Source organism: Poecilia latipinna, unplaced genomic scaffold (assembly GCF_001443285.1).
Source record: "Poecilia latipinna isolate Pla-1442-1.1 unplaced genomic scaffold, P_latipinna-1.0 Scaffold54, whole genome shotgun sequence".
In the NCBI taxonomy this organism is placed as follows: Eukaryota; Metazoa; Chordata; class Actinopteri; order Cyprinodontiformes; family Poeciliidae; genus Poecilia; species Poecilia latipinna.
In genome coordinates this window covers 862,991-874,681 of record NW_015112670.1, presented here as the reverse complement: position 1 = coordinate 874,681, position 11,691 = coordinate 862,991, and the positions used below count along the sequence as shown (strand labels likewise).

Genomic DNA, 11,691 nt, shown 5'->3' with positions numbered 1-11,691 from the left:
AGATAATGTCTAACTTTATAAGTCAGCTTATCAGCAATTCTGAATAAACTGTAAAGCGAGATTTGCAAGTTGAACTATTGAGGGAATGAATATAGAACTCATTTGACTAAACTCATTGACTTCAAAGGCGTTCATTTAAATCCACATTTGTTTGCTAGATAATTTCATTTCCCTTTGATATTATAATCCCCTCCTCTACCTAATCCTAAAGTGACAAATAACTTCAAGAAATATGAAATAATTTTATACTCTTGTGCCATTTAGTCAACTTTTCAGATTTTTAGTTCATTAAGTCTCTTGATTGTCAAACATTATTTAAATGAAGGCAGCAGAGGTGAAAATAAAAACTATGAAACAGTCTTTATAGTTGCAAGTATAAAAAGATTCCTATTCCCTCTCGCCAGCACGTATGACAGAAACAAAGAAGAGAAACAAAGAGTGTGTAACATGCAGTGTTGTGACAGGAGCTCCGCTCCACTGTCAGTGAGCTTACTGATCTGCCACCAGGCACAAGATAAAACAGCTGATGTTATTAAGTTGTAAATACTGCTTCTTTATCACGTGAAATGGCCAAAAAAATATTTTCTCTCCCTGACTGTTGCCAAGAGGTTGGGAAGCTGTCAGACGTGAAAAGTTTATTTTCTTAGCATCAGTGCGATGAGGAGATTGGAAGGATGGAACCTGATGCTTTCGCTCTGGAACTTTGTGCACGTTTTGTAGATTACATGTTGGAGAGCTACTTTTATGATTCACTTCACAGAGAACAGTCAGCACTGCATTATTTTCTTTCTGAAATATTCATTTCGCACCTTCCATGACCTGGGAATTGAATCCTTTTCTACTTGAAACAGACCTTTCATGACTAAGATCCTATAGAACAAAATTCAGAAAAAAGCATGTCGTTGAAAGATTTAAATTGTTTATATATATATATATATATATATATATATATATATATATATATATATATATATATATATATATATTTATCTTTATTGACAGTCATTGTGTTAAGAATCCATCTACATTTTGTGACTATTTCTCAGAATATAAATTGTTTGCAGCATAACTCTTAGTAATTTCACATTTTAAATAAGTGGTCCTGAAAATCGATACATTTTCTTTTTCAACAAAAAAAAACGTACTGTTATGTTTCATGTTGTTAAGAAGAATATATGATGGAAATTTAATTGATGACACATACTCATAAACTTACAGAACACAAAGAAAAAAACAAACATTCCAGTTTAACATTTTCCAATGTTTTTAGATTTCAGAAATCTAAAAAAAATCTAAATACAAAAAATCCGGTCTTTTAGAACTCACTGATGCCATGTCATGCTGTAACAGAGACATAACAAATCCACTGTCTGCTTGGAGTGCCACCGTGTCTCCTCCTTTGTGATAATCCGTTTTGTGTGACCTAGAAAATGCTGAGTAACTCTGCAACAAAATGATCAATCTGAGAGCTTTACAGTCTCATACGAGGAGATCAAAGAAGCACCCTTTGGAAATCCGAGTACAAAAAGACCTACAGTTCCTGTACGACCATTCAAATGAATAAAGGGAGCTGGATTATTAGATACTGATCTCTCAGTTATGTGAAATTCAATTCTGTTTACGTGAGTCCGTCCTGCCCTTGTGAGTGACTCATTGTTTGGGGGTGTACATTACCCTCTGTTGTTCAACTCTGACCCAGGCTCACAATAATACCCATGCATAATTCATAGAGTGCCAACGACAACCCGGGTGCATATCTGTTACTGAGTCGGCTGCGGCAGGGGAGGCTGCAGCAGCCAGAGAAGAAAGATTATGGAAAGGCGGAAGGGGCAGAAGGGCATGACACAAAATGTGGATTAAGTGTTATCCAGAAAGGAAGACAGCGGCGCAGGTGGCAAACTGAAACATGTGCAAGTTGAAGATGATGAATCTGCAGCATTGGAGAAGATATCTTTGGATTTGGGATGAACCACAGTCAGCAGGATCCTTCGGAGTCGTGTCACTTATTCTCCACGGGCGGTGAATTTCTTTTCCTCTCTGTGACACTAGTTGGTTTAATAGGTACAGAAAACACATGGATGGATAATCCTTTGAATACAAATGAAGCAGATGTGTGCGTTTGAGTTCAGGTAAAAAAAATCTTTTTGCACTGCTTAAAAAGATTCCACCAAAAGTAGATTTCTAGTGGGTTTTCATGTAAAACTTTGGAAAACAGAATGAAATGATTTGTTCAATTAGCTCTGATACTTTTAAGACTCGTCTTATGATTATATAACACAGAACTCAACTTTTCAACTTTTGCACTAATTTTTTCAACATTTTGCTCTTGCAGGTCTCTTTAAAAGTAATAAAACATCCTTCATTGATGTAAATGTCCTCCACCACCTGAGACCAAGTCTACTATTTACAATTATGGATTTGCATAACCAGTCAGACAACATGAGTCCTTGCCATCCACCTCTGCAATGGACATCGAAATCTTTTCAAAATCCAGACAAGCATGAAATTTTGAGTATATCATCTCTGGTCCCTTCCACCGTCCTCACACTTATTCCCAGCTGTGAGACCACAACTGCTGGAAGCCCATACTCTGAATTTCCATCTTTTGCTAAAGAAACGGAGGAGAAGAAACTTTCCAAAACCTGTAGTTCTGAATTTTTAGAAGCTGGGGGTCAAGAAACCACAACCAAACCAATTTCTGATAGCACTAATCCTGAAGAAGTTCAGCTGAGAAAGCCATCAGATGGACACATCCTGGAGGACAAATCCATAAGTTTAATTTTGCCCAAAGAGGACCACAATGAAGAAACAGGTATTGTAACAGTTTAGATTAGATATAGCTTTTGGATAGTAGTTCAAATATTAAGGCCATACATAAATAAACAAACTAACCCCTAACCTGGTTGGGTCAGGTCTACGGTAAAAGTACCGCTGTACTGTGGGCCCCGTGGTAATCAACAAAAACAGTCCAGAAATCTGTTTGTGAGACAATATGAGTTTGTTTTGCAGAGATATAGCAGTCATGTCAATAAGAGGGTTAGCATGGGAGAGAGAAAAGGTCTTAAGTGTTTTATTGCTGTTGAACTTCAAATGACCTTTCTGTTATCATGCACTGAAGGCTAAAAATAGTAAAAAAAAAAATGAAGCTATACTAAAAATCCTTTTGCAGAGAATGCAATCTGTGCACTCATGGATAAGGTATATGTAGGATTTTTTTTATTATATGCTTTTTGTCTATTTCATGGTTAAAAAAAATATTAGTCAACTCAAAACTACGGAGACAGTTTTTTTTTTATTTTTTTTTTTAGGAAATTAAACTTGAATTAACTTCTAGAACTCATCACCTCAGTTGTTAAAACCTGACCTGTCAACAGGCTTTCATCTGAAACCTGAGAGAGATTTCATGTTCTACCGGTGCTCATCTGCCTCAGGTAGCTGTCACTCAAGCATAGGACTGACATTAAGCTGTTTTACCTATGATCGATTGTATGCAGCTCATGTTTTACTTGTTCTTAAAAAATGTGCTGTGTATTTAATGCGCATGTGTGTGTCTGCTCCGCCTTGGGATGAGCAAACTATTTCATCAGAGATCCTCAGGAAGCTTAATCCTAAATAGGGAACTGACCTGCTGTGTCATGTGATTTACGACATGACTTACATCCATCTAGTCAAATTTAGATTTTTTTTCCAGTGTGCTTGTTGCAAATTGTGGCTTTTCTTTTAAAAAAAAGCGCCCTCTTTCTTTTTTTTTTTTTTTTTTTTTTTTTTGCATTTATTAAACTAAATTGCAAGGCTTCCTATAAGAGTGAAGAAGTTTGTCCTGGGGCAAATGTGCTAATTCTAGATCTCATTCCAGCAGTCAGATTTGTGAAGAAATGCAGATCATTCAAATGTGTTCTCCTACCAGTAGCTATTTTTAATGGAAACATTGCCCACCAGAAATATCCAAACATTAGTATCTACAAAAGAAATATTCAAGACTTTAAAGGGCACTTTGCATGATCCACAAAAAACATTTTGCCACCAAGTATTAACTATGCTCTCTTTGGTTTTGTACAATTAATAAGGAATAAATGCTTTGAATATTTTGTGGCAAAAGGCAAACCCACACCAGACAAAACTAACCCTCACACTTTGGTTCAGCTGTGTGAGAAGTGAGCAAAATGGAAAAAGCAATCCACCTGCAAATCAATGTGTTTTATAGGCTTATTTAAGTTTTTTTTATTTACAATCTGCAAGAAAAAACAATTCTTGTCTCTCTCTTATTGACCTCATACATATGCCAAACATGTACATTTGCAGTTATGTCTTACTGCAATGCTTTTCCCACAAAAAATGTTGCTCTAACACTACAACCAACCAAAAACTTTGCTTTTGCAGCAAACCAAAGAAAAACAAAACAACAAAAAACTTTAGATTTCCAGGGGTTTTGTGACAGTCAGAGGTCATTGAATGTTTTCTCTTTTCATTCTTCCTCCTTACAAAGCTTCTGTTCACCTGTCTCAGAGCCAGCAGCAGCTAGAAAGCAAAGTAAATTGTTCATCTCAGATGACGGCTTGTTTTGCTGACAGAACATTGTACCTCATTGTCTGTCTTACCATGGTTGGAAAAGCATTGCCTGTGATTCATCTGTGAGAGTTGATAGAGTGCAACACCAAGCTCTATAAAGATTCGTTGAACTAAATAAGAATTTACAGACAGAGCCAACGTTTATATTGTTCAGTTTTCATCAGTTTTAAAAATACAATAATAGAAATCTATTACTATCATCATTTTCTAACTTTTTTTTCAGACAACACATACTTAGATTGGAGTATATTCAGAGATTCTAACAGTCATTTAAAAATGAACTGATGCGGTACTTGGGGTTGAATCAGGAGTTAGAACAAAAAAATATTTTCACATTATGAAGAAAGCTACACAGTCCTGTGGCTCTCTTGTGATGGGGATGGGAGTAGATCTCTACAGAGAATAACTAAATAGATTTCCAAAATTTCTTTGAAAAAAAAATGACAGCGGTGACAGTCGAAAACTGAATAACGTGACATTAGAGGAGTAAAACTGTGAAGCAGAAGACCTGAATGACTCTCTGTTTGGTTAGTAGGATGCCAGATGGCCTTGCATGCTTCTTTCTAATAGGCAGCACTGCTTACCAGGCAGGGTGATGAAAGAGTCATGCAATAAGAAAATCAGTTTTCTTATTGCATGAAAACATATTCCATAATAATAGTTCTCAAATATTCATGAAATATAAAGTCTTGAACTATAACGGATCACAAATCTCTTACACTCTATCCTAATTTTATTAGTTGCAGTTCAAGTGGACTTTATGCAATGTTTGATACAGAAGAAGGACCAGCAAGGCTAATCTGCAGCTCAAAAAGGATACTGAATAGACATGAAGAGTTAGTTCTTGCAGATTCTGGATTTGAATACTAGCCATTTTTTATCAAAAATAGATTTTTTAACACCCTGAATTATATATATATATATTTGTTTGTTTGTTTGTTTGTTTGTTGTTTGTTGTAGGTGGAAACCATCGTGCCTTTTCATCTCGTGAACTGCTTGCAATACTGGGAATCACGCTTTGTATTAAGCTGGTCATCATTACTGCTCTCTTAGGTATGTGATGAAATCAACTGTATCCACTTTTACATAATCTGTAAGATTGATACTTAAGCCCATAAGGTATACGACAGATGTCATATAGCCAATAACCATGTATTATTTTTCTCTAAGAAATAGAAATTGAACTAATCACACTGTCATGGCAAAAGAAATCTGGTTTTAACAAGTCAAACTGGTTTCAGATTAGCTATCTCTTGCCTTCACATACTTTGAATAATTAATTTCCAACCATTTGAGATGGCTTGACAGTGTCAGGACTCATTTAGCTCAAATTGCAAAAGAACAGTTCAGGGAGGATGAGATGGCATTTTTCCATGTTGATCGGTCACCAGCCGAGAGCTGAAGCTGACAGGAATGTTTGGAATATACATTTACACAGGGGTCTGATTTTGAAATAAAATGTCCAAATATGTGATTTTTGCTTACCTGCATGTTCATAGATATCACTAAAAAGTTCAACTATTTTAAAAATATTAAGAGTGAAACTTATATTTTAGTTATTAGCTATATGTGTTGTGAAGTTTAACAAAACATAAAACGAATGATTACGAGCATTTTATTTGTTAATTTAGATAATTGTGGCTTACAGTTAATGAAAAATTAGATTTCTTAGAAAAGGTGAATATTACATAAAACCAATAAAAAAATGTGTTGCACATTTAATTCATATCCTTTCTGCTATTAGTTACACCTTATCAGCCTGCAATATTAATCATTTTTGTTTTATCATGAGAAAACTCAAACACAATAAAATCTACTTCAAAAAAATTCAGCATAGGTTCATTCTCCAAACCATCCTGGCTACAGATAAAGTCCTCACTGTCACCGTGAAGTAACTAATGCTGTCATCTCACTGCATTTCTTGTCTCTTTTTTTTTTTATCAGTCAAGTTCCTGGCATTCCCATCTGAGTCAAATGAATCACCTCTTCCTTGTGACACAGGAGGGAGCTGCAGTGTCTCAAGTCAACTACCTTTTCTGTCTAAGAACCCAGTCAACCAGACAGGAAACATCACTGCGGGTAAATAAAGTTAAAGTCAGTGGATTATAAATGCATGCAGAGCACTAAGTCTGTGCTTACCTGCCTTAGTCTGAATATATTTCTATCCCCTGTCACGCAAGTCATTGCTCTATCTTTTTTTTTTTTTTTTGTTATAAACTATTTCATAACCAGGCAATTTTTAAAATTCATTTTTTATTGCTGCTCCATGTACATATATTTTTTGTCATCCCAAATACAGCCTGCCAGGTTATGGTCAATGGCGGCCAACGTATTGTGGGCGGGACCTTAACGACAGAGGGCAAGTGGGGTTGGCAAGTCAGCATGCACTGGAAGGGGGATCACGTCTGCGGAGGCGCCATCATCTCCCCCCACTGGGTCATCACTGCAGCTCACTGCTTTGTTGAGTAAGAGGTAGACTTATGGGGAGAATGTGCAGAAAACTGACAAAAGGTGTCGTTCAGACAGTCACTTTTACCTTCTGCTAGTGGAAGGTTGTTGGTCATGTACATATAAAACTGAAGCAAAAGCAGTCACACATTTTGAAACCAAGAGCTTGAAGACGACAGATGGTGTTTTGTCTGCTGGGACTCTCCAGTAGACACAACCCCTTAAATGTTTAATTGGGATTTAGAGCACTTACGGAAAATATCTTGAGCTCCACTTCAGACAAAAAGCTGCTCACTGAATTCTCTGTAGAGCTGAAGTGAAAATAAGACGTTAATCAAAAAATGAGTCACCAAGGGAAATTTGATTGTAACAATGGAATTGACGTCTTTACATTGGATTAATAAACATATAAATTCATATTACTTTTGTTTTAGTTCTAAAAACTTGATGTCTGTAAAGTCAAACTGGTGCCTTTAAATGACACACAACTCGAATCAGAAGGCAGATGGCTGAATATGATTTTAGGGTTGCACTTTAGAGACTGTTGTCAAATAAAATCCTTACAAAATACGAAACAGACATACAAAGTCCAACAGGATATTGATCCCAGACACATATTTAGCCTAGTTGTGGACTTCAGACCTATTGAGAAATATATGGAGTCTATGTTGTTCCCTGAGCTTGAAGTAAACCTGCAAACAGATTATTTCTCTTCTTTACAGAAACAACATGTTTCAAGCAGCAGACTGGTTGGTGGTAGTGGGCACAGTGAGCATCGCAGACAGCTCCATGGGGAAACGCCACAGAGCCCAGCTGATTCACTACCACCCTCAGTTTAACAAGAACAACAATGACTATGATGTGGGGCTGCTGCGCACCATCACTGACATGGACATGACTGGTAACAAAGAAATAGCTCCACCTACTGGCGGATTTGAGAACGTCTTTAAAAATATATTAAGTATGCAGCTGATGTGTCTAATGACATTTTGTTATGTGAACTAGAGCTTAACTAACCGTATATGATTTTAATTTATCAGCTGATGGTTAACAATGAATCATTTTAAAAATACAGTAATGGTAAATTAGCTCATGCATATTTTTACACACCCTTTTCTTTGTTGGATTGATCATGAGGTTGTTGGTGTGAAGCAGCTGTTCCAGTTAGAAGTTTACACACATTCCATCTGAACATCATATTAATTATTGGGATTTTAATTATTGTTTTGAGTCATTCTTTTTTAAATGGACTAACAATACAACAGAGTTTCTAAGGTAATTTTTAGAAACAAAAATTAATTCTGCAATTAATTTAGATTACTCTAAATTAATCAATTTAGAATAATCTAAACTAATTAGATTATTTTAAATTAAATTAATTCATTTAGAATAATCTAAATGAATTAATTTAGAGTAATCTAAATTAATTGCAGATTTTCCATTATCTATTCCAGGTTAAAATTACACATACATGCTCAAATTTACAGATATACCCCTCAAAAAATGTGTCTTAGTGTCTTCAGTTATTATTGATAATTTTCACTCAGTGCAGAAAAACCACAGTCATCAATAGGGACCTGTGGTAATTCTTGCTTTATATTTATTTTATTTTAATATCCCACTTTTCAGTGTAATCTATCAGTAGGGTTTGTTTGGTCAGGTAGACACATAAAGCACAGATTTTTAAGCTCAATTGTATCTGACTGTGTAGTTGTGAAGTGAAGACTTTGGAGGTAGTCTTCTATATTTATGGCAAAGCACCAGCAAAATGGCAGCAAAATGGGCCCTCAGCATGATAGTTTCACCACCATGTTTGGTAGTTGGTGCAGTGTTTATGTTTGAAATAATCAGCTCCTAAAAACATACATGTAGTGTATGAATTTAAAACTTGTTATAAAATTTTAATGTATAAACCTTGACAAAAATTTAATAATAAAAAAAAACAAGAAGCTGATTAAGAAAACAATAGAAAAAGCTTTAAAAAAGCGACAATAAGTGTTTCAATGTGACAAAAAAAGGTTTTGTGATCTTTACACCTAAGTGATCTTTATTATTTTACTGCTTAGATTGTTCCTATGATAAAATGCTGCAATCTGATAGTTGGTACCTCTTTTTATAGGTGGGGTGCGGCCAGTGTGTTTACCGAGACTGACTGAGTCTTTTCCTCCTGGAGCACCATGCCTGATCACAGGCTGGGGATTTTCCCAAGAAGGAGGTGAATTAAAACAAATAAATGTTCCCAAACAGTCTGATATCCATTAGGCTACACCAAATTCACCAGAGTTTCAAAAGTAAAAAAACTAATAAAATTCTGTCAGGTAAATTCCATTACACTCTAGTGATGAAGTACACCAAAAAGTGAGAGGAAACTTCTGTTCAGCTTGCTAAATTTTGTTTAAAATAATCCACCCTGGACAGGTTGCCAGTCTGTCGCAGGGCAACACAGAGACACACAGGACAAACAACCATGCACACACACACTCACACACCGAGGGGAAATTTGGAGAAGCCAATTAACCTGACAGTCATGCTTTTGGACTGTGGGAAAAAACCAGAGTACCCAGAGAAAACCCACGTATGCACAGGGAGAACATGCAGGCTCCATGCAGAAGACTGGGGCCGGGAATCGAACCCAGAACCTTCTTGCTGCAAGGCAACAACTCTACCAACTGTTCCACTGTGCAACCCCCTGTTTAAAATAATCTCCAAGTAATTTTAAATAACCCATATGGGAATTGTTTCTTAAATGTTCTTTGTTTGTGTTATTACTAATGTTTCAGGGTTTGTGTCAGAAAAGCTACAGGAGGCTCAGGTGAATGTGATAGCTCAGTCCGTCTGCTCCAGCTTAGCCGTCTATGGGGCCTTCATTACTCCGCGGATGATTTGTGCCGGCAGCCTTTCAGGGGGAGTCGACTCTTGCCAGGTATACCCCAAGTGACATAATTCACTCTCTGTCAGTGTTTAAGTAGCACCAATTCACAACAAATGCATCTCAATGCACTTTACAAAACAAACTGATCCGATTTAAATACAGATATATATAATAAGTAAAATGTTATCATATAAAGGGATTCAAATTGAATTGGATCCCAATTATAAGTGCAGTTAAATTCAATTTATTGTGCCAACTTTTAAGATTGTTTGGTGCCCAAGGAAACACAGCAAAGTGTATCGAGTCAGTAACGTTGCAGCAATCCCTCCTACTGAATGAGAACGTGGGCAACAAGACAGTTGGCTGCACCGAGTCATTAACTTTGCAGCAATCCCTCAGAGCGAACATTCACATGGTGACAGTGGAAAGGAAATACTCCCTCTCATCAGGAAGAAACCTTCAGCAGATACATCAAAATCACACGCATTGGGCAAGAAGCATTTTCAGAAATTTCTTCTCAGAGCCTAACAAGGACTCTGATGAATCACCTGGTCAGGCTTGAGTTTTTAACAGCTATGAATTCTGTCCTGTTTTGTTTGCTATTCTTTTTAAGGGAGACAGTGGGGGGCCACTGGTGTGTGAGACACCTAATGGGGACTGGAGACTGGCAGGGGTGGTGAGTTGGGGAGAAGGCTGTGCCCGGCCTAATAAACCAGGCGTCTACAGCAGAGTAACTCAACTGCTCCAGTGGGTTGAAGGACTCACAGAGGTAAATACCATAATGTCTAAAACCAGGTTGTCCTTGTCAGTCTTAAATGTATTAAAGTTTTAATGCTTAGGTTTGAAGTATTAAAGAAAAGTAAAATGATTCCGTTTGTAACGGCTGGGGTAGGTAATTATTTTCTTCTTCAGATTAAAATGTGATGTTGAATCTGCTCTGTTTGCATTTTGTTGCAGATTAAATCAGAAATGTTGAAGGACACCACAGCAGCTCCACAGGAGTCCGTGCCAGCAATCATTTCTTCTCTGAGATAACTGACAATAAAGATTAACACATTATAGACCTGTCTCTCATGTTTTTGGTGTTATCGTTGAGCATAGTGGTTGTTAGGCTGATAATAATGCTGACAGGTAATAATACTTGATTGAAGACTTATAAGAGTGGCAACAAAATGCAGAGAAAACTGTCATCAAGTACTCTTCGGTAATGTCTGGCATGTTTTAGCTGTGGAAAACAGTAGAACATAAAATGTCAATTGTAATTACAGTAAAAGCAATTACATAAATTCGGACCCCACATCAATTTCTTTATAAGAGATTAAATGCCAAAGGGTATATTATCTCCATTCAGTGTTCAGACAGTTATTCTAAATAACTTAGTCTAATTAAAATACCAATTTGATGGTCATAGTATAGAATAGGACAATAGACGAACAAGAAAAAATACTTTCAGACATCATTGACCTTTTTCTATCCCCACATCAATTTGCTAAAACTTGCATAATAATAAGTCCATATTTTGGGCCACAGCTGAACCAAGGCCCCGGAAATTTGGGCCCTACTTCTTGCTAAGCCCATGTCCAGCCTTTATCTATTTATTATCTGTTTTTTCATTTGTACATTTTCAACACTCAGCATTTAACACAACATGTATAACAGTTTGTTAACCAATGATAGCAAGATAGTAAAATTTTAATACCAAAGATAAGTCCACCTGTACCAATTTCATTAACAAGCGTAAAGTGCATAAATAATAGAATAAAATATAACGGTCTGTAAATGATATGTAAGATTCAGTTAAA

At 36.4% G+C, this 11,691-nt stretch overlaps 1 protein-coding gene across 1 annotated transcript; it reads left to right on the top strand.

Annotated features, from left to right (window-relative positions):
- The first annotated feature begins 1,696 nt into the window (after nucleotides 1–1,696).
- LOC106960337 (transmembrane protease serine 6) lies at nucleotides 1,697–10,950 on the top strand. The gene is made up of 10 exons (XM_015053392.1): nucleotides 1,697–2,129; nucleotides 2,333–2,812; nucleotides 5,530–5,622; nucleotides 6,514–6,648; nucleotides 6,869–7,034; nucleotides 7,740–7,918; nucleotides 9,137–9,232; nucleotides 9,798–9,940; nucleotides 10,503–10,658; nucleotides 10,847–10,950. Exons 2-10 carry the CDS (start codon nucleotides 2,413–2,415, stop codon nucleotides 10,922–10,924), a joined length of 1,446 nt encoding a protein of 481 aa, XP_014908878.1. The 5' UTR covers nucleotides 1,697–2,129; nucleotides 2,333–2,412; the 3' UTR covers nucleotides 10,925–10,950.
- Nucleotides 10,951–11,691: the final 741 nt, after the last annotated feature.